General features: G+C 39.1%; 1 protein-coding gene across 2 annotated transcripts; it reads left to right on the top strand.

The window, feature by feature from the left end:
• Positions 1 to 720: 720 nt before the first annotated feature.
• LOC101173562 (rhotekin-like) lies at positions 721 to 27878 on the top strand. Of its 2 annotated transcripts, XM_023961072.1 has the most exons (13): positions 722 to 1127; positions 1911 to 2110; positions 3017 to 3063; positions 3146 to 3199; positions 3296 to 3413; positions 3492 to 3722; positions 5129 to 5223; positions 5307 to 5413; positions 7494 to 7619; positions 9722 to 9866; positions 14848 to 14946; positions 21286 to 21373; positions 27636 to 27878. In XM_023961072.1, the coding sequence occupies exons 1-13, from the start codon at positions 1110 to 1112 to the stop codon at positions 27640 to 27642; spliced, it is 1335 nt and encodes a 444-aa protein (XP_023816840.1). In that variant the 5' UTR covers positions 722 to 1109; the 3' UTR covers positions 27643 to 27878. The 2 variants fall into 2 exon arrangements, with proteins under 2 accessions (XP_023816841.1, XP_023816840.1); XM_023961073.1 differs by lacking the exon at positions 21286 to 21373 and having other exon boundaries at positions 721 to 1127.

Below are 27878 nucleotides of genomic sequence, written 5' to 3'. Positions count from 1 at the left end.
CCTAATAGATTTTTTTCTTAAATTGATTTTAAAACTCTTTATTTGAAGACCTCTTCAATTCCATGTAAACTATTCTGTAGTTTAACTCCACATAGTGAAACAAACGCTAGTTTTTGCGGTTTGCACACCCATAGAATGACATTTCAGACTTTTAAAGCCAATTTAAAGCCCATTTTCCCTCCCAGTGTATAGCTTTTCTGTGGTTTTATCATTGAATAACATCTATAATTTTATAAAAGTCAGAAAATGTGAGTCATTTGGATTTTATGAGCAATAGATTAGTGGGATCACGATAACACATTGCGCTGTAACTTTAAAAAAGGCTTTCCACAGTAGCTTTTACAGATGTATTAAAAGCTGAATGGAAGTCATACAAAAGCATTTGGGCTTTTCTATACAGCGAATTAACCTTATTTAAACATCAGATCTGACTCATTCTGACCTTTAATCCATCTTCCACATAAACATTTGAGACTTAATATAGGTTTTCTTCCACCGTTTGGATTTAGAATTGATTTATTTCAAGTACTAAAAACAAAAGAAGACAAATAAAAGATAAATAGATACACACACACAATGATTAGTCATGACTTGATTGGAAAAATTAAAAATAATACACTTAGATAAATGGTGCCATTCTAAATTCTTTTAATCATAAATAGACTTTTGCACATGTACATATACAATACATGAAATATTGACTCAAATGTAAATTTTGTTAAAAAAAGACCCCTACTATGCTTAATTTAACTTTTCATTGTTTTAGGTAGTTATTATAAACCAGTCATGTTTATGCTATAAATGCACAAAAAGAAACGTGTGCCTAAAATAAGTACAATCCTTTAATTTTATTTATGATCTAAAAGTACAAATCAGATCAACATTTGGTACTGTATGGGAGCTTTGGAGAAAAAAGTATTGGAGTCTAAAGCTCCTCATGTATGGAGGCTTAAGAGTGTTTTGATCTCTGTTGAGTAACTAGCTGCTCGGTCTGCAAATCTGTTCTAAATCCAGTTCCAGTCACCTGTGGGATTAGCTCCTTCATTCAGCAAACTGCCTGACTGTGCAGAGACCGGAACAGAACCCCAGCAGCTCTGCAGAGGAGGACCATGAACGACGCCGCACAGGTCAGTGAGAGGAGAGGAGTTTGTCGGCTGCAGTTCACCACAGCGAGTACACTCGCTTTATACCATTAGCTTTTGTTTTTAGAATTTTTGATGTAAATTAGCTTTAAAACAAGTTTTTCTTGTCTTTTTCTGATAATTGTTGAGGAAAAGGTTGCTGATCAAACCCCCCCCCAAAAAAAAATTGAATTTCCTTGAATTCTGTACTTTTCCATACTGCAGTGAAGAAGTTCATTTGAAATGACAGACTCTAATGTTTACGATTTCAAACAATGCAGCACAGCCTGTGCTCAGAAAAGGGAGCAGAGTTATGTAACGTGTTCTGATCCCTAAAGCTGAGCTTTCTGAAATAAACCGGAATCCACATGTTCATTAGGAAATGTGTAAAATGGTTTTAGACAACAATGATGGGATTTGTTCCTTTTAAATGATGGGATTAGGCAACACCTGGAGAAAACCCAGAATTTTAAACCATGCCTAAATTAACTGTATTTACCTCTGCAACTCGTTAAATTTTTCTTTTATTGCTTAATTGATTCTATTCTTTTATTTTTATTGTTTATTATCCCATTGTTTAATGATTTTATTTGATTTGATGTTAAGGACTTTGGTTGCCTCTACTTTTACGAGTGCTATACAAATAATAAATTGATAGATTGATTTTGGAGTTAGACGGTTTTTCTTTTTCTTTTTTGGTGAAAGAGTTTGACACAAGCAGGGTCATGATGTTTTTATCGGGTCACACAGAAGCTGAAACCTTTGCTGTCCTCTACAAATTTCCTGCAGGATGGCAAGGTGCTGCAGCAGATTGAAAGGGAGGTGCGGATGCGGGAAGGGGCCAGTAAACTTCTGGCTGCCTGTTCCCAAAAGGATCAGGCCCTGGAGGCCTCCAAGAGTCTGCTGACCTGCAACGCCCGCATTCTGGCTCTGCTCAGCCAGCTGCAGAAGATCCGGAAAGCGCAGATCCTGGAGCGGGCCGGACTCAGGTCAGATGGGGATCCAGACTCGTTGAATGTGAGGCTAAACAAAGGTGTACGAAGTCTTTGTGAAGAGGAAGAAACTGTTCAAGACCCACTTCTTTTTTTTTTTTATCACCTTTTAATCTATTTTTAAAGCGTCCACAGTGGTCTTTTATTTTTTTTTGTAGGACATAGTTTCTGCAGGGCATCAGGAGTTTGCCTCTGAGTTGTAGGTGGGGCTATTGACATGGAGCAACCCGCCCCCCTTTCCCTCTTTTCACCTCTGTTTTACAAACTTTACATCACAAACACTGTACAATCTTCTTTAAACTGCATTTTTTTGTCTGCTACTAATTTGCAACAATTATATAAATAATTGTAAAATTGTAAATAAAGAAAAAAAAGATTATTAAAAAACAATGAAAAGAAATTAATAACAACAATAAATTAATAATAATAATAATAACAATAATCGTCATTATATTATTATTATTAATAATAATAACAACAACAACAATAATAATAATAATAGCAATTAATATTATTATTATTATAAATAGAAAATAAAATAATAGTAAAAAATACATATAATAATACAAAGAATTACAAAAAAATAAACAAAATAAATGGTAACATAAATTAAATGAATACAAAATATAATAAAGACTCAGGAATGCTTTTTTTGTAAGGGTAGTTTTCTTTATATTTCAGCATCAGAAAAATGCTGCAAGATCATGTTAAAAACAGCAATAACACAAAATTTTCATCAAAGTGGGTCTTTAAACTTTGTAAAAGCATATTTTTCCGCATTTTACCTCCTTTTTTCCATCATTTCATGCCATCAAGTGATCCCATCTTTTGAAATGCCAGTTGTTTTTTTTTTTCAAATGAAAATTCTAAAAGTTGATCAAAAGTTGAACTATAACCCTCCAGATCTGCAGAGGATGCTGCACCATGCACTGGAAAAGTTGCGCTTTCAGGTCAGCAAAGTCTAAACATGTTTCCTTTCATTTTTTTAAAGTTTTGTTTAAAATTTCTGCGATCACGATTTGTGCTTTCTAGATTTGCGGTTTCCCCTCATGTGGAAAGACTCAGAGTACTTTAAAAACAAAGGAGGTACAGCAGACTGTTGAACTCTTAAATAATTATAGACATAAAGCACTGAACAATGAGGAAAAGTAAACGTCAAAAAGTGTTTTTCTGTCTTTTCAGAGCTCCATCGCTGTGCCGTGTTCTGCCTTCTGTGGTGTGACTCAGAAATCCACGACACTGACATCGTGATGGTGGACAGGACTTTGACAGACATCTGTTTTGAAGAGCCCATCATATTGTAAGTTCCTTCATTACCTGTAAGTTTTTTTAGAGAAGTCGAGGTTCATCTCAACCGAGTGGAAATGTCTGTGCGCAGCGACGAGGTGGGCCCAGAGTTCCAGCTCCGTGTGGAGCTGTACAGCAGCTGTGTGGTCGAGGACGCCTCCCCGGCGGTTCTGGCCATCAAGAAAGGCACTTTCCTGGGAGGCTCATTGGGATACTCGTCAGGAAAGAAGATCCGAGCTGCGTTTGAGTCCGCAGCTGGGTGTGGATCTGTTGGAGGCGATGGGAGGCCTGGATATTCATCCTCTCTTGAGCAGTCTCCAGTGTGAGCATTAAACTAATTCAAAGATTTTAAGGGGGTTTTATGGTTAAAAAAATACAGTAAGTCACTTAATTGGCTCTGATTCAATTTTGGTTTTTGAGATTTGTGTTTTTTATGTTTTTAACGCGTTTTTGCTGTTTGTCTGGTTTTTAGGACAGAAATGAAAACTTTAAATAGCAATACTCAGTTTTTTTCTAAAGAAATCGTTGTGGGAGCAAAACGAAAAAGGCCGTTTGAAAAAAGAATTGTATTGGTGAAGCAGGAACTACAACAGACAAGCTCCCTGCATCCATTTGCAGACAAATACAACCATGTAGGTGTTGGTTCTCCTTGTCTGAGCTGGCATCTGACCCAAAACTCTACATCTGGATAGCTCCAATATTGCTCGCCATTTTTGGTACACCGTTAATGTTAGCTTGGGGGTGTGAGGGGGCTGCTCTGTACCTGACCGTGTACCTCGTCTATGCTCCTGCTCCCACACCTGGGTGTGGATCCTGTCTCCGGCTCGACTCGCGCCCCTGACTGTCCCCCCAACTCCGGCTGGATGAAGCTCGTCTGCTGGACTTTAAATGTGTAGTTGTAGATTTAGATAAGTTAATTCTTCTCTAAGAGTTCTGGTAAATCGCCTGTCCGTCCTGGGGGAGTATCCCTCCTTCATGTGGGCACCCCTGAGGTTTCTTCGTTTTTTCCGGAATCCGTTTTTTTTAGGAGTTTTTCCTTACCGCGAAGGAGGGTCTAAGGGCAGGGATGCCAGTATGGCTTAGTCAGTTTTTTAGTTCAATTTGGTATTTTTCTATTGAACTCTTTGTATTCATGATCCTTTTGAGTTCATGTTTCACTTTATCAATTACCGATACGAAGCCCATTGAGACGACTGTTGTTGTGAATTTGGGCTATACAAATAAAATTGAATTGAACTGAAATTGAATTGAAACAGAGAGGGACAGGGGGGAAGGGGGTTGCTCTGCACCAAAAGTCCTGCCCACAATTGAGAGAGGGGAATTTCCAATGAACTCCTGACGCTGTGAAACTATATCCTAGAAAACAACACAGGTTTTTTGATTTTGCTCAAAAGCGGCATCTTATTCTTCTGCCACCTGTGACAGAGGTTGGGACATATGCCACATAAGAGCTCTTGGGGGTTCAATGTCAGTGCCTGCCTTGTAGGGCTGGGTGCATTTTTTCTTTGGATATGGCCAATCCATTGCCATCGTCTGTTGGAAACGTATTGCTCTACTGGTTACTGCTCCATTTTTTCCCATAACTCTTGTTTGCTGATGATGTTGGGCCAGCGCACCTTCCTAATAATGGCCCAATCATAATTAAGTGCTTTTAAAACAGATCAAAATATGATGGGAGTGGGACTTGTTAAAGGATGCTTTAACATCTCAAGTGTCTTCTCTCCAAAGGGGACCAAAATACAACCTTCTGGCTCACACAACTCTGACTATCGAAAATGTACTGGATGGGTTCAAGACCCACGATTTGACCGTTTTAGCTACAGGTGATTTTCTTTAAACCCTCTTTTTTTTTAGGTTTTGGTTGCTCTTAATCCTAATTTGTTTTGTTTTTTTGTTTGTTTTCCAGAGGACAGCCCCTTCTGGTTGCCCTTGTATGGAAACCTGTGCTGTCGCTTAGTTGCTCAGCCTCTTTGTATGACCCAACCAGTGATGAGTGGTCAACTCACGGTTAAGGTGATCACCTAAATGTTTTTAATAGAAACACATCACAATCACAATTCTTCTTTTTCTGTTGCATGTTTGAGGGAACATGCCACATAAAACCAAAATAGCCACCCTTAATATCTGGGGAAAAGGCATTTTGGGCACATTAAATGACCCCTCCCTCCAAAAGAGTGGTGACATCCCAGCAAGCGAAACTATCAAAAAAATCTATTAGGCCAAAATTTCAGATGGCACGCAAAATAAGTAGTTCAAAACACACGTGTCCTGTATAGCCAAAGGAAGTTTTAAAAATATTATGGGATGGCAACAGGACCTACAGCTTGGCAGCCAAGTGTGAAATTTGGCGATTTTCACATTTTCCCACAATATAAGAAAAAAATACTTTGTTCAAGTGATCGTCTCAAAATTTCACACTCCACCAGATAGAGGCAGTGTCCGAATTCCCACCCTAATCCTTAAATACAGCAGGACTGTCCAGTGCCCTGGATTTTATAAGCAATTCGGACACAATTCTCGCTACTATTTTTTAAAATGGTGAATATTATGTCATCGATTTCCCGAAGTTAAAATCTAATTGATAGGAGCGTTTTGCGATGACTTTTTATGAATTCACTGAGTTCTGAAGATGAAACGCTGAAGGTTTATTTAAAAAATGTAAATACATTTTTTCAAATATCAACATTTTTCAAATATTAATGGATTAGATTTCTCTGTGCTTTTTCTTGTTGCTCAAAGCGCTCACATTGTGTCCATTATTCATTCATTCCTCATTCATACTTGGTGATAGTAACTACTAATATAGCCTCAGCTGCTAATATAGACTGACAGAGGCGTGGCTGCCAGTTCGCGCCTACGGCCCCTCTGACCATCACCGGGATCATTCACACACATTCACACACCTGTGGAGCCACACTGGAGGCAGGGGGGGTGAGGTGTCTTGCCCAAGGACACAACGACAGCTTTCTGGGGGGGAGCAGGGATCGAACCGCCGACGCTTCGGTCATATGACGACATGCCTCTACCACCTGAGCCACTGATTTGGATTTGGACAGCACTACAAAACAGAGATCGCACTATATAATGAGTAGGGAAGGAATTTTGACAAAGCCCAAGTCTACAAACACGATCAAAGTTTTGTTGACCTTTAACCATGCAAAGGGGCAGCTATCTTGATTATGTATGTATGTATGTATGTATGTATGTATGTATGTACGTATGTATGTACGTATGTATGTACGTATGTATGTACGTATGTATGTATGTACGTACGTACGTATGTACGTACGTACGTATGTACGTACGTACGTATGTATGTATGTACGTATGTATGTATGTATGTATTTTTAAATCACCTTTACACCTGCTACACATTTAAACTCCTCCAAGGGATTTCAATCTATTGCTTTCTAACTCTTTGAGCTTCACTTGGAAGCTATTTGGAGAGAAAAAATTCTGGTTTTAAAATGTATAGATTTTGAATGGCGTTCGCATGGCGTGCTGTTGCTCACACGTTTTTTACTGCAATATTGTGAAGCTGAACCAAACAATATGACTGCATTAGAAATGTGTGCATAGTTAACAAAAATCTCGGTTACCGAGAAAAATAAAAAAAAGTTCATTTTTGCCAATTTGTCTAAAAACTACAAACCTGTTTGTCTCCCTGAGACGACCCAAAAGTAAAATGGTTACTATGGAGACAAAACCAACAGAAAAGCAGGCATTTTGAAAAATAAAATTCAAAATGGGAGAGATGTGTAGAGTGAGGGGCGTGTAACAGCTCAGCCAGTGAGGCCAGTTCAGAGAGGGGTGTGGCGTGTAGCGTCTGCATCATCATAACATATAAATCATATTTCGATGAATCACGATTCAATGTGATTCAGTACGACTGAAACCAATTTAGATAATTTGAGCGCAGTTTTATTCAATTAGGCATATTTATTAAGCAGCAGTTTAAAACTAAATGCTTTCCGTTTTACACAAGAACCCCCATCAAACCACAAACTGAAAAATAATTCAGATGGTTGTGTTCATTATGGATCTAAATTGCTACAAGCAGTCATTGTGTTTCTTCACGTTTGCTCTTTCTCAGCTGAAAGACTCCAACATTTGGGAAAACATCCACGCTGACCTCAAGGGGCAAACTCTCCGCTGTTATCAAACTAAAGAAGACCTGGAGTCTGGGAACAACCTGATGCTTCTAATTCCAATCAGGAAGGTGAGTTCTTTCCAGAAAAGCTGTAAAAGACGTGAGGTTTTGGCTCCTTCCTCTTCCTACAGCTTGATGCAGAAGCCACCAGAGGGCAGTGGTGAGTCAACACAGACAGACACAGACAGGAGCGCACCTTGCACAATCACACACACCTGTTTGTCAGGACCGAGTGCAAACCAGAAATGGGCAACAGTGCATGACAAAAAGATTTTTCTGCTTTGTTTTGTTTTGCTTTAAGGCATATCTGTGTGTCTCTTATTTATCTGATAGATGTAGCACGCTGTTCCTTCCTGTAATTATTTTTTTCTTCCGATAAACCCATCTCATAGTTCTGGTAAAATAAATAAAACTACTAAAACTAACCAACCAAAATAACTTAATTTTAACTATGAATTTATTATCAAAGGAAACTTCTAACTATGTTCCCATTAATTTAAATCCCCTTTTCCCTCCCTTTTTTTGCTTCAGTGCACTGCCAGTCTTTTTATTATTATATATTTTAAAATAAACAAATTCTCTGCAGCTGCTTTGTTTTTTATTTTAGTGTCCATATCTTCCCACAATTTCTAGCCTTCCTCTGAAAGGTATGCTGGCTTAACCTTGCTTTTGAGTTTTATTTTGAAAATTTGACAACTCCTGTATGTATGTCAATTGTAATCTTCCAAAAATTCTTCCCTATTCTTATATATAAAAGCTAATTTTATGCATAAAGCTTACAATTTTAACAATATTTGACATTTGCTTCTTGGTTTTAAACCACATTAGATGGATAAAGAAATAATTACCATTTTCTGAATTATGTGTATGTTTTAAGATGTACTCTAAAATGTAAAACTACATTTACACTGAATTTTTGTAATAACAAATCAAGTTAAAATCCCTCAAAACCTCAATATTCACTCAAATTAATGTTTTAAAAGTTTTTCTCACTTGTTATCGAACAACTGATCACATGCTGCACATTGAAATGAGGACAGAACAATACAAGATAGGAATTTTTGATTGTACATAAAACTTGCCAAGCACAAAAATCCCCCTTTGGCATTTGTTTCTCCCGTTTGCAATAAAGAGGTCAGTTCCTTCAGATACGCCAAAAGAGATCTTTATCATTTTACAATCCATCAAAATCTCCTCACAAATCAATAAGGACGAGCTGGAAAAACCTGCTTATTAAATTCAAAGTCATTGTGGAAACTGAAAAAGAAAAGAACAGTGTTTGTAATTTGGAAGTTTTTGCAAAACCGGCCATATGTAACGTTGACTTATATTTTATTTATCTATTAATTTTTCCCAAAAAGTGTCTTAGATTTACTAGAACTTTTTTTTAAAACACTAAATTGCTGTTTTTTCTGCTGTTATTTCCAGTAAATTATTAGCAATTCTTTATATGACTCTTTAAAATAATCTTCATAAATAAACTTAAAAAAATGCATTTCATAACTTTGTTTGTGTCTGAATTCTCTACTACATAGTGCACTACAAAGTGTGTTCCCCATTTTGCAGAGCTGTCCAAATCTACAACTTAAAAAAATCCAGTGGCCTAGAAATTTCCCAGAAGTCTCTGCATGCATCAATGCTTGGTGATTGGTAGATATAGACCCCAATGCATTGCGTTTGAACAATTCTTGTGGTAAAAAAAAGTATTTTAATTTAGTTTGTGCACAAACCATCCGAGTTTTTTATCATCAGAATCAGTGGATTCATTAATATTCGAAAAATGTTCATATTTATTTGTTTTTTACTCCGGGAGAATTGGTGATTTCATTATTGTTTACAAATGTTTAAATATTTTTTATATAACAGTATGATATGGAGATGAGATTAAGCATTTCTACCTGAAAAAAGTGCAGAGGATTACGCAATAAGGTTGGGTTTATGACTTTATGTGGGCTCAGTTACAAAAACAAACAATACAATGATTTGTTTTCTTACAAGATAAAAGGTGTTTTTATCGAAAATTATATTTTTACTTGGGTGTGTTAAGAAAATTGGTTTTACTTTAATTGCATTCATTCATTAATATAGCTTGAATTACATTAAAAGTAAAAAACATAACAAATTAAAATCTTCACAAAAACTCATTTGTGTGTTGTTGTTTTTTTTACTAGGATACTTGCATCTGCGAGTCGGAAGGATACATATGCATCAATGGACAGCCTCAAAGGAACAATGCAGCCTTTGCCATTTCTGCACACAGTCCTGAAGACACGCAGCGCTGGCACGAGGCCCTGCGGCAACATCTCTACAACCTGGGTAGGGTATAGATGAACAATTATAATCTTGAAGACAGTGAAGACAGTTCCAGCATATTCTCTCTGGGTAGGGCAATATTCCAGTTAATACAGAGGAGTTTTGTTTTTCCTGTACAGCAAGTTAAAATAGAGTCAAATTACATAGACAAACAAAAACACAGAACAACTGAACACTAAAGTTATTTAACACGAATAAAAGTCAGTAAGAATCACTATAAAATTCTAGCAAAGATCTCGCGCCACTTGTCTGATTCAGAACTTTGTAAGTTAAAAAAGCTGCCACACTGTTTTTAATCAGAGTTTTTATTTAATGCATATGCAAGCAGAGTGCCAGAGCGCACTCCAACGTCATTCCTGCATGTTTATTTTCACCCTGGTGGTACTTTATAATAACCTGCCTCCATATGAGAGCTGTAGCACCCACATACACAGGAATGCACATATAAAACAATGACTTATGAATTATTATATTCATGACTCAGCGGCAAATATTTGGTGTCAGTTTACAGCAAAACCCATAAGGAAGTCTGTGTTTGCCAGGAAAAACGAGGACAACTCATCAGTCAGGCGTGCTGCATCCTCGCTGACATCAGTAACTGATCAGACAAATAAGGCCTGAAGGGATCTTGAGTTTTTCTATGACTTTACATAATTTTTGCTGTGACCCTGTCTTTAGCCTCAAAGTGCCAGAATTTATCCTCGCAACCCGATAAAATAGAATAGACAGAGTTGTAGCAGATATGTGCAAGTAAATGGCAACATTGGGCTAGTTCAGGGGTCTGTTGCCTCGGCTCCAGAGCCACATGTATCTCTTTTACCTCTCCATTTAGGGAAAGAAATTTAAAAAGTAGCTGTAAAGTAAAAAGTTAGTAGTAAAGTTAAAAGACAAAAATTTAAACGTAATTCAATCCATAGACAAACAGTAGAAGGACATGTCATAAGTCAAACTAAAACATTTTGCAGACTTTTGAGCACCGTGTACCACAGAAAATCAATTGGAGGTCAGGAAGCACAACCAGAATTTAGGTGCACTGGATTAGAAGGCAGATTTTCTATTGTTAAACAAATTCAAAGATTTTAAGTGTGTTCTGTGGTTCAGAAAATACAGTAAGTTTCCCTTAATTAGCTCTGATTCAATATTGGTTAATGAGATTTACAAATTTCTGTCCAAGATGCACCAGACAGTATGGGAAAAGTTGTGCATAGTTTTTTTTTTTTAGTCACTGCTGACACCAGACTACATAGAATACATAGAGATGATTTTATGGAACAGGGTGTCTTTTATTTTGGAAAGAAGTCATTTGACCCTCTCTCAAGTTATAAACTAGATCATATTTTGAAAAGACGCTGTTTCCTATTTAAGTTTATTTATAAAAAAAAAACAGCTCATCTATATTTATCATGATAACATTGATACAAAGCAATGTTTTATTTTGAAGGAAGACTTGGTTGTTGTCAAATGGCTCTTTAGGTTTCTTAGTTGTAAATTGGCATTAAAGTGGCATTCGAAAGCCAAAAATTTGTAAATTCATATGTTTTCTTATGAACCCTAACGGAAAGTGGCTTGAAACAACATTTTTTAGAAAAGGGGGGCTCTGCTGCGGGGCTGAATACTAAAAGAGCCATTTGGTCCAGTTTCTTACTGACCAAAATCCAGCAAGAGCCACAAAGTCCCACCTGACCATTTAGAGAAGAAAAACCCACTTTAAACATGATAGTTTGAGGTTTTGCAGATTGCACTGACAAATAAATAAGAAGACAAATTGAAATGAAAATGGAACACCTAGTGCTATTGTTAAAATTTAGCAACTCTCATGGAAAAAGGATAAAACACCACAGATGTAAAAGAAATGAGAAAGGTGTCTGGGTGTAAACATATCAAGAGATAATTGGCTTCGTTTTTTGGCAAACCAAGAATACCATTGTTGAAAAAATACGAACGGAGATTTTATAAAACCCCAAATTTCAAACAAGCACATGTTGGTGCCCCATCCATGTTGGTGCCCCATCCATGTTGGGGCACCAACATGGATGGGGCACCAGCATATCTTTTGGTTTTGCCCCAAAGTTATTCCCTTTTTGAAGATTATCCTTCAGGTTATTACCAGGACCCTGGGCTAGAAAATCAAAAGTTTTTAAAAATTGCAAAATATTTTTAGTCAAAATTTCCTAGCCGCGTGCAAGAAAACAATTACAAGACAAAGACATAACAGATTCACTCATCAGCTCAGCAGGAATTGAAAAAATGTGTGAAGGTGATACGTTACGGAACAGCAAAATTTGTTGATGTGGTTTGCCCTTAAGGGCCACTGTAGATATGCATTCAGGAAGAACTTTGTCAAAGAAATGGACAATCTGCACAAAGACAATATCATAAGAACTTGGAGAATGTTAAAAAAACAACCTGTTGAGCCGTTGCAATCCGATGTTTTATTTTCGGTTTTATTTTGCAGATTTGTTTTCTTGTCCTGCATTTAGCTTTTATGGATTGACAACTGATTAAAAAAGAAAAATACAATATTTGTTTATAAAATAGGACTTTTAAATGCTTACATTTAAATAAATGAATATGATATAAAAATGCAGTAATAAAGTTAAAATTTTAACTTCTTTTATTCTTGACAGAAGCACAAGTTCCTTTCAAAATAAAATAAACCTTGGGTCAAAATAAGTCTCTTTTTGTGCTGCAGCAGATTTACAGAGTTAAAATGCAAGAAAGCCAAGTTGAACTTGACGTTTTCTATCATTATGACTTCATTGTGGCTTCATCCTTTTTTTGTTTTTACTATAAAATATAAACATGACAACATTGATGTAGAATCCAACTAAATGCATGCAAATACAACTTTATACTTAAGCCTCCGGACAGCAACTAGACACTGTTTTCTGCATCCTGATTGGCTGATTTGCTTCTTAATCTTGCCTGTGCTGTCCGTACAGAATGTATTCAGTTTGCCAAATCTAAACAAATCTTTGATCTCGAGGAGATCTTTGTTTTCATTCTATAATAATTTTTATTTCAATGTGAACATTGAGAGTTTCACCAAGAGAGACAAGTGTAAAAAGTTCTGGTTTGTCTGAGAAAAGTATAGAAAGTGTGTAGTGAAGAGTTGTACAGCCTTAAAGTATCTGTAGTCCTACTTAGTTCAACTTAGGTTATTTTTAAGAACATGACCCCCACAATAAACAAGGGAACACTATAGCAGTTAGTTGATAACGTCTATACAGTAGTTTGTGAAATTGAACCCTTTCACAGAGGCTCTAAATAATTTTGACATCTCACGAAGCAATAAGCATTTTTGTTAAAGGGTTTAACTGAGAGTTGAGTGACACTTTTTGTTGTTACTTTCATTCGTAAATGAAAGCATTATCTGTTTGTTTAAAAATAAAGATGGCGGATGTATGAGCAATGTAACATAAAAAAAATAAAGGTGGGTGGACAGACAGTGTTAGCATGTTTATACTTTAAAAACTGATTAGCTGGTGGCAAACATGCTGAACATGCTAAACATCCACCTATTCCCTAATGTCGGGCAGAACCAAAAGCATAGAAATTGCAGTTCCTCATGTGACCACCAGGAGCTGGTTTCAGAAGCAATTTTGCATTTATTCCCATGAGAAAGGTCCAAGTTTAAAGCCACTAATGGACCTTAAAAAAAACTTGTACATCACTTTGTCTGACTGTTGTAGAATAGACCTAAAGAATGTTTTGGTATAAATTGTGTAACTTTTAGTGAACAAAGATTGACCTTTGAACCAATGAACCAATTAGAATACGACCCTGCATTTGCAACAGGGTTCGAACACACTAACAATTGATGTTGAGAGAAGAAAAATAAGAAATCTGTTCCTTAAACCTAGAACATTTTCGCTATAAAAGGTTACACCATCACTTTTGCCGGGTGATTTCTACCCGATATCATGTCAATCAAAACATCATCCCCCAGATTAAGTGTAAACTTGATCTTTGCTGCCGTGGATATTAAATCTGAAGACAGTGTAAAAAAAAATTCTCCAAGTTTATTGTTTTTTTTGCTGAGTGAATTTGTCTCTAACTTATGTCCTCAGCTGCTTGTAGTTTTAAACCTGCTTCAAGGTGAATGTCACAGTTTTGCTCCTTTTTAAAGCCCCGATGGGAAAGTGTGTGTTTTGTGCAGAAACCATTCAAAACATGTAAACCGTAACCATGCAGAAGGAATTCAGATATTCACCCTGATATAAACATTTTTGCATGACTACTCTGTGTCAAGAGTCAAATTCCCTTTCACTTTGAATGTGTTGGGTATTTATTACAAACGAATGAATTTTAATATCTTGCCAAAGGACATAATGACAGTTGACTGGGGGTAGTGGGGATCGAACAATCGACCCATCAATCATTCGCCGACCAGCTCAACTACCGGAGCCAAGACTGACAATAGAAAAGCCAATCCTTCTTTCCTTGTATATTGTTATATTTGTAAAACTGTAATTGTAAAAATCTATCCTGTCAAGCTTAATACTTGTTGTATTTAGGGCAATACAAGTAGTCTCCCAGTTTTAGTAACAGATTTGATTTGTAATTTCATTATCATTTCACATTTCAGTATTGTTCTGATGGGATATTTGGTTTGTTTTGCTTAAAAGAAACATTCTTTATCCAGCCAACTCTACTTTTCAAATCAGTTTTTAATTATACAGTGCCTGTCAAACACCTTCTCAGAATAACAAAGTAGCTTTAAAGGATATAAAACTGCCAAGGACCAAAAACAAAATATTCAAATGAAACCAAATATCTGATTGGGCTTTCACCTCCTTGAGACTGACATGTGGCAAAACAGGTGCCTCATTCTCTCTGAGCATTTGAATAATATTTTTGGCTTTCGAATGCCACTTTAATGCCAGTTGCTTACTGGAAATTTTGACAGCTTAATTGCTGTTATTAAGTCTGCCTCTTTTCCTTTTCCTGCTATAGAAATTGACTTGTAAATTGAATTTTCCAGAACAGTGGAAGCACTCCTGTGACCAGCTCATGAAGATCGAAGTGCCGAAATCAAAGAAACCCAGCCCGCTACTGCAAGGATCTCTTTTTCATGAAATAGGTAATGACAAGCAGAGTGACAACTTGCACTTCATTTCTTTGTTGATGCATGCCAATCAGAACACAACTCCCAGGCTTACCATCAATCAACAAACCACCATGCATAACTTTCCTTCAGGCTCTTTTAGTATTGCATTCCATTCAATCCCATTCTATTCAATGAGGTTCTGGTGTTTGTTCATTCCGAACAAAAGGATGTTTTGAAGTCAGACATTTCAATGTTTAAATCCTGAGAAAGCTATATGTGCTGTTGCTTGGAAAGGAATATGACAAAGCTAGGATAACGATCTCCCGTGTACCACATGTGAAAGGAAAACAGCCTTGGTAGTCTATAACCACGCAGCTCATACTTTTTGGATAGAAAATGAAAATACATACTTTATTTATCCCTGAAAGTAAAATTCTTTTACGGCAGTCGACCTTGCCAGCACCAGTTAAAGTGTCACTCCAATCTGAACTCTTTTAATCTATTTTCAAATTGTCCCCAGTAGTCTTTCAATTATTATTATGCCGTCTTTAGACCAAATCTAAAAACCTGTGTCGTTTTCTAGGACAAAGTTTCTGCAGAGCCACACTTGCCTCTGAAGTGTTGGTGGGACCATTGGTGCACAGCAACCCCGCCCCCCTTCCCCTTTCCATTGCTATTGTGGCTCTGTTTACATGCCCCCCACTGGCTTAGGTCTCCTCACACCCCCAAATTAACATTAGCGGTCCAATGAAAATGGCGAGCAATTTTGTTGCTATCCAGCTGCACAGTGTTGAGTCAGATGGCAGTTCAGATGAGGAAAACAATTATGTACATAAATCTAATCGTCTACGATTGGATGCATCGGAATGAGCAGGGAGCTTGTGGCCCACCCACTGTATTTGTACCACACAAATGCAATCTTTTTAAAAAAAATTTTTTTCGCCGCCTCCTGATTCACAACAATTTAAATAAAGGAATACTCTGTAGTGCAATTTTAAGCTTAATTGTCTCAAGATATGTTGGAAAAATGCCACAAGAACGTGTTAAAAACACCAAAACACAATTTTCATTAGAGTTGGTCTTTAAAGGGGGAGATTACATGAGGAAGGAGCATACCATGGAGGCAGAAAAAAAAAACCATACATCAGCACTACTTGTTGAATTGATACTCAGGAGTAGTACAGAAAAATCTCAATACAGAACATGGTACACATTATGTGGGATTGGGTGGTTAGGGGGTAGGTGTAGAAGAACCGGCGACAAGATAGTGAAGCAACTTGTCTGTGTTCTGCAAGCCAGCGCACGTCAGACTGAATATTTTACCCACTGGAGCGCAGAATTTCTGGGAGCCCTAAGGGCATTGTGCCCTCAGCAAAGGAGAGTCTGATTACATAGTAATAATTCTTGGCACTTGTTTTTTATCTACTAGCTGTATTGTTGATTGGTCTGACTGACTGTATGACGAGGCTTTTAGGTCCAAAAAAACTGTTTAATTGGATTTCAGATTCCTCCGATTCGAGCAGAACGTTTCTCCAAATTGTCGTCCTGTTTGCGTACCACCTAAAAGACCGCAAGCACTCTGCCCCTGTTGGGCAACTAGGAATACACAAGCTAGTTTAGATTAGCGACAGTCCAGTATGAACTCCATATGCTAAAACCATCACATCGCAGGCTTGGTGTGGACTGTTTGTCTCTAAGCAAAGATCCAACACCCCACTTCACAGTTATCAGCTTTGAAACTGCCAGAAATTCTTTAGTCCCAGTTGTCAGAAAAGTTATTATCAATAATCTGAATAGGTGCAACATCTTTCACAGGGAGCTGGGATAGACACATCAGCCCCCACTTGCACCGTGGATCATTGGTGTATCCAGCCGCAAAAGTCCCAGTCAAACAAGGCACATAGAGAAGGGATTGTTCATCGAAATCAAAGACCAACTTACCAAATCCCTTTTCCGAGTGAGAAAGGCCAGTTAGGGTGCAAAAAGATTGGAACATGCAGGCACAGATTCTCAGAGGAATAAGACAGCGGTAAGGAAATAACACAGGAGGAACAGAAAGAGTTTTTGACCCTGGCTAGAGCTAGAAGTAAAAGGATAGCAATGCTTGTGTACATAATCTTCTTGAAGAGAAGCACCTATTTGTACCACATGCATCGTGATGTTACCAATCACCATTCTGTTCATTTTGTGCTGATAGGTCTGTTTGTGTTCAGGAGAATTTCATAGCATTTATGTGATATTAAAGGGCTTAGTATTACGTAATATTGTTGGCACCTTCGAGGTTTAACAATTAATAGACAATGTTTTCCTTGATCGGAAATAGATCAGCAGATGAAGACACTAAATTTAGATCCAAAAGGAAATGATTGCTTGATTGATAACTTTGTAAAACATTACTTCTTGGCAATAAATTATGGACTACCTGGGAACTAGTTTATTTTTCTTTTTACATGGTTTCAGATCCTTATTTACGCAAAAGTATTTTTATAAACTGCAAACTTTTCAAAAGGTTAATGTTGGCTGCCTTTAATTAGTCTCAATATTAATTTGGAGCGGCTGTAAACTCACAAAAGTCTTTAGCTCATGAATTAGTATGCATTTTCAGGTAAAACCTATTCCAGCTTTGGGAACTCTCGGAGCATACAGTATACCCCTTCCATATCTGCCCTTAACCCCCATATTCACGGGTGTTAGGGACCATCTGCAAATAGGCAGAATCCGTGAATACGGAGAACCCCAACCCCCACGCCCACTGCCGAAGAATGTCAGAATGAAGAATGTTACTTATCAAAAACCTTTCTGAAAAATTTCTGATGCTTTGTAATAGATTTATTCAAGAACATTGGAATATTGCTCAACTTCAAGGTTTTTTTTTATTCAGAGCAATTGACTTTACCGTTGCATACTTTACCAAACATGCCTTAAAGACCGGAGCCTGTGCTTCCTCCATCATCAATTAAGTGCGAGAGGGTATCTTCTTCCAGAAGAGGCCGGATTCATCCATCATTCCTTTAACCAGATTATAATTATTCTCCGCAATTATCTTCCTCAGTGTATCAGGATATTTTCCGTCTGCTTCTGATGCGATCTTTCCATGCAGGGGCACAAACTTCGGTTGGTAGCGATTCAGGACCTGGTCTCTTGCTCTCTGTGAAATATTGTTTAGCAATGGGCAAGGAAGCCGTCGGGCCGGCGTGCTCTTCATCTCTTCTCTCCTCAGAAATTCCCACAGCACTTCCTTCCTTCCTTCAAAAGTCTCACACAAGCGTCTTGAGTTGTATGAGTTTTTGTGATGAACTGGAGGAATCCACAAATACGTGAAAAAGTGAATATTGAAATGCAAATAAGCGGGAGAACACTGTATTTTCATAGAACAGTAACCCCATTTTAGAGCATTTATAGAAAATAATACGGAACCAGCTGTTTCCTTTGGAGCAAGTCTTTTGTTTTTTTTGTTTAGTAAGGAAACCTGAGAAGTACTGCTGCAGGCCTGTTCATATCATGCCTAAAATAAAAGAGGAACTCAACAAAAGCCAGAAAGCAAGTCCTATAAGTTTAATAAGTAAAGTCCACACAGAGTTTGGAAAATATACAACAACAAACAATACAAAGGACGAGAAAAACACCTAGAGAAAATACAGAGACACTGATGACTAAGAAATAGTTCCCTAAATACAAACCAGACCGTCATCCACAAAACAGAATGCAGGGCAACTGTCCAATGCTGATAACAGATGACTCTCTTTCACTGGTTTAAGTTTACTCGCATGAAAGACTGAATTGATCCTCAAAGTGCGGTGGGGGCACGATTTAACTGTTACAAGGTTGATCATTTACAACAACATAGGGGCGCCTCTGCAGAGGTAAGCCACATCCTGTTCCCCCACTATGTACTTGGGAATAGCGATCCTATGTTGATTAGCTTTTGTGATGAACCTCTCCTTGCTGTAGCTAATTGAGAAACCTCTCCAGGTGTGTCTGCGTTGCTTGAGGAGTGCTGCAGGACCCTGACTGTTTTTGGTGGATAAGGGGTTGATAACCTGGCAGGGAAAAAACCTGTGGAGTTGATCAAAAGGTTATTGAAATATTCAACCCAAGTGCAATGGTTCTTGGAGAACACAGCTTGTAGCTTAGACTGCAAGTCTTTTGAACAGTTTGTTGAATTGGACCAGTTTGTTTCTAGTTGCCTTCTCAATGACGCCAGAGCGTACAGTGTTCAGACATCAGAAATGTTCTGCGTGCAATCTGCGTGCATTCTCTTCTGGGTTCTTTCGAGTGAATGACCTCAGGCAAGTTGAGAAAAAAATGAGGCACACTAAAACCTGGGTCACATATCCCTAAATGCCACTATTCTGCAAATCCAACTGGTGTCCATGGGGCAGCATTTATAATTAAGAGGCGGCAGTCAAAGTTCCTGTAGGTGCTACGATAGCCAGACCTATAGCATTTGCAAGCAAGTCCCTCAGTTTTGTTCAGTCGAAATATCCTTTGCGTAGATTGGAGTTTTTCACATTTAAGTGGGCAGTGTGTAATATATTTCACTATTGGTTAAAGGGTCATCAGTTCACCGTGTGGATGGATAATAACCCATTAACTTATATTTTGTCCAAAGCTTGTCTGGATGCGTGTGAGCAGAGGCTAAACTTGCTCCAGAGATCCTCGTTGGCCTTTTGAATGTAGGAGTGTGATTGAGTTTTTCTTGTTTGATGTTAAAAGTGTTTGCAACACTTTCGTAATGCTGTCTTTTTGTTGCCATTGTTTTTTTCCTGGAGTCATGTATTACAGTTGCATTTGTATGTGATATGTAAGTGGGCATATTCTTTTCCCCATGTGTTGGACGGGTTTAGGCCATTCCTTTCTTCACGCTGATCCTTTAAAATACTTTTTAAACTGGGATTTGAAACTGTAATTGTATTGTATCTATTCCTCAGAGTGTTGGGACCGGTGTGTTTGGGTTCCTTTATACATGCTTTATTTTGTGTAATTCTAGCGGGGTGAATGTAACGGGTTCACAATGTATTGTATAATTACACACAATTTTATTTTATTTATTTTATATCTGGCAATTGAGTTGTATGCCATTAGGGTCCTTCAGACCTGGGTATAAGAAGTTGATGCCCCCCCCCCCCCCCTTCCCTTTCTGCTGTTTTCTAATCGGGAAGAGTTTTGGGCATTATCTGAGCGCAGCACGTGTTGACGCCATATTATGTTATGAACAGATAATAAACCAGACTGCTCCAAGAAAGTTCATCCGGTGTCTCGTGGCTTCCTGAGGTTTTCACAACACAACGCAGAGCACTAACGAGAGAGACGGTTACACTTGCTGGGTTTCTTGGGAGGCATATTGTCTACAAAATAAAATATGTGCCACTTTTTTTGTACCCCGGGGCTACCGGGTGGCTGGCCAGTGACACTGGCGTTCATCCGGAGACATTTACACATCGGCCGGCCAGCGATCTGGCTGCTACCCGATTTCATAGTGACGTCATCCCTGCCCAACTGACTGAAACTTGACTGCCGCGCCTACATTCATGACCATGAAAACTGTTGGCAATCTCCCCACACTGTCTTTGCAACCGACTGGGCAATCGAGATCGACGTATTAGCCCCCCTATCTACATTATTTAATTGTTTTATTTTGTTGTGTAAAGGAAACATTTATTTTTTATTTGTAGTGGTTTGTCATAAAACAAAACCAATAAGCTTCAATAAATCTGCAAACTAAAGATGACAATAAAACTTGTGATGTGAAACAACTATATCATAAAACAGATCAATATCAAGAAAATGTCAGTTTCTGGCTTTATGACTTTGCAACATTTATACCAATACACCTGTTACTTAGAAATAACATAGAACCAAAAGAGTGAAGAATGTTAGGCCTTTACCTTCCCTACCAGCACATTCATCAAAACCTGTGCACTTGTCAACACCTGCTGCCACAATTTCCCAAATTTGAATATTATGTTTATCTGCATTAATCTGAAGAGGCAACGATCCCGGAAAGCAGTCAAACTTGTTCAGCAAACAGTCGAAAACATCACAGAACCTAAAGAACAACGAACCAGAAGCTGTCACTGTTTAATTTTCTGCACCAAGGAACAACACGTGAGGCACGCAGAATAAATAGATTTCACAACCAAAGGTTAAAAATTCCCAGTAGGTAAATGTTGGCATTGTATTACCAAATATTTCATCAATTACATGGGCAATGAAACTGAACAAAAAGAAAAAGAAAACAAGGAATCAAAAAAGAAAATACATGCCACCGACTTCACCCGTCAGTCTTCTCAAATTTCACAAAACCTCTGATGAATGCTGTGATAACGCAAATGGTCTATGAAAATCCGTTTATTTCCTCTTCATTACCAGTAACGCCGTCTTCCCCGAGAAAGGGCCCTGTGAATCCAGATCTGTCAAGTGAGATCCGCACATTGCTCTCCTCCTACTACAAGGAAAGGTAGGACTTTTAGCACTTGAGGCTTCACAAACTTAAATTTGGGAAGTTGTAATGTGCAAAACATTATGTTTCAAACTTAGTTGCATCAGTTCTAACCAGTCAACAAAAATATCTATACGTACTGTTTCAAGAAAAGAATAAAAAAAACCTCACTCAATTAGAAGAAATATGTCGCTGAAGACTCACATTCATCCAGGTTGATTCCATCATAGTAGTAGGTTTAGGGGTTGTCTTGTCAATTCTGAATTGACAAAGCCTTTTGGATAAGAGGTGAAATGTCTTACAACGTACGTAAGTCCGGATGACAACCCCTAAACCTACTACTATGATCTTTACACAATGGCTTTGCTTACGTCATGTCAGAGCAAATGTTTCATCAAGTACAGGAATATTTCTGCAGTTACATGATCATTATACGTGTAACTGGCACTTCTACCTCCTTTATTCATGGAGGTGGAAGGGATACACACGTCATTGTCCACAGCTGATGTGTGCAGCTCTGACGAATAGACAATCCCTTGCTATCATGTCCTCTGTGCTATGCAGATAAGTTTACCTAAAAATTAGGTGTATGAACAATGTGTCAAATTATGCATGGAAAATACTACAAAAATTATTTTGAATTGTTTTGGGATTTTTACCTCTTTGAGATATGTTGTATTTTAAGAAATCCAAAATAGTTTTGTGTCAATATTTTGAGTTTGCCTGTTTCCCCTGTCATGCCACGTACATGGTGGGCATGTGTCACGCGTCCAGTAACACGCCGAACACGTTCTTGGATTTTCGCATACAATCGCTACCCGATACTAGCGTATGTACCTAGAGTTGAAAGAGGCTTGGTGTGAACAGTCGAAGCAGGGAAAATCTTGTGAATGTTGCACATGGCTTTTTCCTTCATACCGATTCATGAAAGACTTGGTGTCATGTAATTTTGGCTTGGCAAATACTGCAACTATTAATTTCTTCTCTGATCAACAGTTGGCACCTCTGTAAGTTAAAAGGACGCTATCCATAAGTCACTACCAAATCTGAGTTCCTGATTGGTCAACTTTCAACCCATGTTCAATGACATAGTACGTAAAGCCCGAAAGCGGACTTAAAAACGTAAGAAGTGACATGTCAAAGCAAGAGTCCTGAACACGGAAGGCCAAAACAGGCATTTACAAAAATGTTTCTTTAGAAGTGGCTGCTTGAATCTTAGTTGCTGCAACCGGTGTGAACATGGTTGCTCACTGTTTAACCACAGTGTTGACATTCTTTCGACAACCATTATTCCTGCATTTTGGGAGGAAATAAAGGATTGCAAGAGACAGTTCCTTCGTATTTTACATTTTCTTTTGTATGTTTTACCATCAACAACATGTCTGCTTCAGGTCAGGGGGTGTGAGCTCCCATTCCTCTTCAGATATCATTAAGCAGTGCCTTTTCCTTTTTCACTCTAACCCCTGGAGCAGTTATGAAAGTAGAGTAAGACAATTAGTCATGGTAGTAGTTCATATTTCAATTTAAAAAGAAAAGAAGAAGAACACGGGCATAATTCAAAGAAGTAACAATAAAGAAAGGGTTCTCCCTTTGGCTAATGGGTTTTAATACAGTTGCAGGTTATTACAACAGTCAGAGGACCAACAAGAAAGACTCACAAAAACTCTCAGATCAATAAAAATGAAGCTTTAGATCTAAAAACATGAATCATAGTCGGACTCACTTTCCAAAACCGCATGAGAAATTCATTATTGGACCTAGATATAATGTTTTCCTCTATATTCTAAGTTAAGTGGGTGTTTTAACAGTACATTCTTTGTAGAAAAAGTAATTGTTTAACTTTCGTTTCATAATTTCTTGAAACACAAACACGTTTTTGAAGCTGGTTAGTTAAATTTTTGTGTGGGAGGAAGATAAGGTAGATCCCATGTGATCAGGTTTTAGATCTGTTTGTTGTCCGTTGAATGCGGTCAGTGTGAAAATCGGTTGAAGAAATTCTTTGACAAAATTCAGGCCAATGCACGCAAATATTTAATTTTTCCCCTTGTGTCATGCACCATTCATTCCCAGTACTTTAAAAAAACTATTGAGCCTTTCTTTTTTGTTTTGTTTTTAGTGTTTATCACACTTCACACAAATTTAAACAATCTAAAGAATAATTGGTGTAGATAAGTGTTTTGCTCCAGAACAAGATTCTCTCAAATGGATTTTACGATACAGCGCAGAATAATTGTTAAAATCCCAAGGTCAAAGCAGATCATACCATCATATCACTTCCACTATGTCTGACTGATACAAGGTTGTCCTTATTAAAAAGGGCTTTTGTGAGGATACAATTTGACTCAGCGTCTCACCAAGTTTAGGACAGAAAAAGACCATCTATGCCCATCATCTTTTGGCCGAGAGAAAAGATGGTCATGGATCCCGTTAGCAAAGATGAGGTGTGGTGCGGCTGTTTTTCTTAACCCTTTAACCCTTGTGCTATCCTAGGCACTTTAACGTTGGGAGTTGGGTCATCTAGACCCACTAGACAGTGCTCTGAACCTTTTTTCTTCAATGATTTGTGATCTTCACCGGTGTCCATGGATTACATGAAATCTTTCCACCTTTATCCACCTTTGTCATGGTAGGGAGAACACGTCAATGTAAGGGTGGGGTCATCTAAGATAGCACAAGGGTTACCAGCGGAGATGTTGCAGGTAATAACTATAGATACCACAAGCTCTCCGACATACTGTAACACTTTGACCGTTTACGCCACGGGTGCCCAATTCCAGGCCTCGAGGGCCGGCCTCCTGCTAGTTTCCCGGAAGCCCTGCCTTGTCTGCTGTTGATTACCTAGATCATGTTTAGCCAATAAAGAGCTTTAATGGCAGGATGGTTGGAAAACTTGTAGGACATCAGCCCTCGAGGCCTGGATATGGACACCCCTGGTTTACCCGATCAAAGTCTATCCGCTGATTCTGACGTGGAGAGAAGCTAATTTTTAAAGGTTCAATGCTGCTTTGCACCACGACAGAATCAGATGAATTATGTTGATAAAATGACTTCACTGTTGTAAAGTCTTGCATATCAGCACAAAGCTGCTTTTCTCCACTGGAATTTGGGTAATTGCGTAAACCATTGAAGATTTATTATAGTCAAAAAATGTCAAACATTGAGCTAAAGTCTCACTCCGATCATATTTTGATCTACTGTAAAAGCATTCCTAGTGGTCTTTTAAAAATGATTATTTCGATTTTAGTCAAAATCATTTTTAAAAAGTCACGTTTTGGATGTAGTTTCTAATGCAGTAGTTAATTAGAAAATTCCCCTCTGAGTTTTAGCCAGGACTGTTGGTGCGGAGTAAGCCCGGCAGTGATGCTTGGACATCACTGCCAGCAAGCAGCAGATGTCCTCCTAGCACCCTACCCGCCAATTTTAACCGCACCTTAGACATTTAGGGCCCCTTGGTGGGGAGGGTGAGGGGACATCACTGTGAGTAATCAGGAGATGTCCCCTCAGTGCCCTACCCGCTACTTTTAACTGCACCCCACTTAGTACACACACCCCTCCCCCCTCAAAATATACATTCCAACATACACGCACACACATTTTGCAAGGAAGTGGGGACCTAGGACCATCTGCCCCTTACCCCTTCCCTGGTGGGGGGTACGGGGCCCCTGGCAACGGCGGCCGTGTCCCCTGGGTGCCGGTTTCCTGGCCCCAGCGGTACTCTCTCCGCGCGCGCGGGGGGGTCACATTACACCTGGGCTGGGGGTGTCCGTGTCCCTGGCGGGTGGGTTCTGGTCCTTGCCCCTGGGCGCTGGGCCCCGCCAAATTTCCAACTGTGGCCGAGCCTTGTCGGGCCATGTTTACAACACCCCTTGTGGGCCCCCTTTTTTCCCCGGGGTGCTCCCCTCCTGGGCGGGGGCGTCTGGCCCCTGCCTTGCTCCTCCCTGGACCAACCGTGGGCCGGGTGGGTGGCTACCTGGAGTGCGGAGTGGGTCTCTCTTGGGGGGTCCTGGCTCGCACCTGGGGTTGGGGCGGGGGGATGCCCGGAACTCCTGGGTGGTGATGGGGTGCTCGTCTGGGGCTGTGGGTGCCCTTCTCGGGTGGGGCCCTGCGTTGGGGTCTTCCGGCGCGGCGGGGGGGCTGCTCTCCTGGTTGGGCTGGGGCGGCAGTCTCTCTCCCCCCATACCTCGTTGCTCTCTGGTTCTGGGGGCCTCGCAGCGGTCCTGCTGGCCCTGGCCTGGGTGGCGGATTTGGTCGCCCGGGGGGCAGTTGTTCCCTGCCTGCTGCCGTGTGGCGTTGGGGGGTTCCGGCTGCCGCTGCTGCTGCGGCGGGGGTCTTGGTGTGGGGGTGGCTGGGCACTCCCCCTCCTTCTTTTCACATTCCACCATCCATTTTAGAAGAACATAAACACTCACCTGAGCACAGGTGTTAGCTCACCTTTGCACTAATAGTTTGCATGATTGAATGAATGAAATATTTCACACTAGTTGGTTTTAAGGCATAAGTATGCGTGTGAACACTATCTGTTTTGTGTACATGTCGACATGTGGACATTTTTGCAGCTAGCAGGTGTGTTGATAACATTGGAGTGTGTGTGTGGACAGGCCCCGCCCTTTTTATACTACATTTGAACCTTGCCGTAATGATAAACAACCAGTAAACTTGCTGCTCTACGCTGCTTCATGGTTTTATCCCCCCCCTCCTACTATCACCCTCCTACCCCCCCCCCCCTAACATCCCTCTCTCTTCTTCCCTTCTTTCCTTTTCCGTCCGGTCCAACACCAGAGATTTTCAAACATGATCGAAATCAATAAAGTTTGGCCTCAATTACAAAAGGGGTTTATTCAGACATACCTTTGGTTTGTCTGAAGATTAATAACCCCTATTGTTAAAGTAAAATATGTCCAACACAAGAGGCCCTCAGTTCTCATCTGCCTGCCCAGCTGTTAGACAGGACAAGTAAAAAAATAAATAAATAAATAAAAACACCAAAAAACACAATTTTCATCAGTGTGGGTCTCAAAAAGAAGGCAAAGATCAGCTTGGACTTGTAAAAGCTGGAAGCTGGACGCCCATGTCTGTGTTCCCTGATGTGTATTTTTGAGGTCATTTTAAAGTATTTTGCATCCTTACATGTGCATCCCGCTGATATCAAGGTCAACCAGCATCTGCTCCATGCACACTCTATTTATGTCAGTTTCCGTCTGTTCTCATTTTAGATTCCTGTTTCTAAAGTATAATGCATAAAAAATTTCCTTTTTTTTAGCTTACAATAAAGGATATGTAGGGCACACGTTTAACTTTTAAGAAACCAAACAAATCACAGTCGACAGCAGAATGAATCACAACAATGTCATTCATGACTGAACACATGATGTAACAGCTTTTGGACAAGCCCTACTGAGACTAAATCACATAATGGTCCATTTGTACAAAACAGGCTTTACCGTGAGACAACTGTATGCAATTTGACCTCTTTTGCCAACGAGCAAACAAAGGTTGCAAGTTTAAGTTTGCACTAATAGCTGCTTTTGTTCAAGCGTGTGTCTGTGTACAAGGAAAGGCCACAGAGCGGACATGGGAACAGGTTTTGCAGCCTGCTTTGATAGCTGATAAATAGAAACCAGCAGCCTGGCATCTCAGCAGAATTCCACTCTTACAATACAATCTTTGTTTTACTTAAAAACCTGTTGTTTGCGCAGGTTTGTGGTTTCCTTAAGCAGAGTCCTATTGTCTCAAACTGTGTGACCGTGTGCCATCAATACACCTGTCATTGCCCAATCTTTTTTATAGATAAATACAACTCAAATGACGTTATTTTGAGCAGAGAGATCATCTTTGAATCTCAAGAAAAACACTCAAGTGTCTTTAAAAATCTTTTGAACAAAAAAATAACTAATCCTGCAAAGTGTGTTAAACACTGCAACCTTTCAGCAGATAGCTGATAAAGCCTGTGCATTTTTTTGGTGCCGGTCTGGAATCACCAGTTGTACGATTGCTTCCAGTAACTTTTACTCTTGTGTTCCTCCAAAAATAACATCGTCATGCCGGCTTTTATTGGGGCGAGGATTGTTAAATAAAAACGGTTTTAACTGTCTCTTGAAGCCGGGAATGTTTAATGGAGGCATTTTCCAGAGAGCGTTTATCAGAAACAGGGTGGAAGTGAATTTTTTGCATTGTCACCTGCTAAAATAATTGGGAAGAGAGCCAGGACGGTTGACACGCTGTTGAATGACACTGTTATTGTTGTCTTTAAGTTTGATTGACGCTTTTCTTCATTTTACAGTCATTAATTTCCCGACAAGACAACTCCAAATGGAAACGGAAATGATGAAGAACTGCCGTCACTAAGGGATCACAAGATGTGTGGTGTTGAACCTTCAACCTCTGTTTTTTTGTTTTTTTCATGAGAAAAACAATCAAAGTGGGAAAAAAAAAACGTAACTATACTTAAGTTATAGTTATAGTTGCAAAAGATGTACATAATAAAACTAAAGTCAAATAAACACTTGTTCTCATTCCGGTTTAA

The sequence above is a fragment of the Oryzias latipes genome, chromosome 12 (genome assembly GCF_002234675.1).
Source record: "Oryzias latipes chromosome 12, ASM223467v1".
NCBI lineage: Eukaryota > Metazoa > Chordata > Actinopteri > Beloniformes > Adrianichthyidae > Oryzias > Oryzias latipes.
Note: the sequence above shows the minus strand (reverse complement) of the source record. Positions and strands in the feature narration are given on the sequence as shown.

Excerpts from the sequence above, each read along its gene's own strand:
- LOC101173562 (XM_023961072.1), top strand. Across the intron at positions 2,111-3,016 it reads CTGGAGCGGGCCGGACTCAG|ATCTGCAGAGGATGCTGCAC; the intron begins GTCAGATGGGGA and ends ATAACCCTCCAG. Across the intron at positions 7,620-9,721 it reads TTCTAATTCCAATCAGGAAG|GATACTTGCATCTGCGAGTC; the intron begins GTGAGTTCTTTC and ends TTTTTTTACTAG.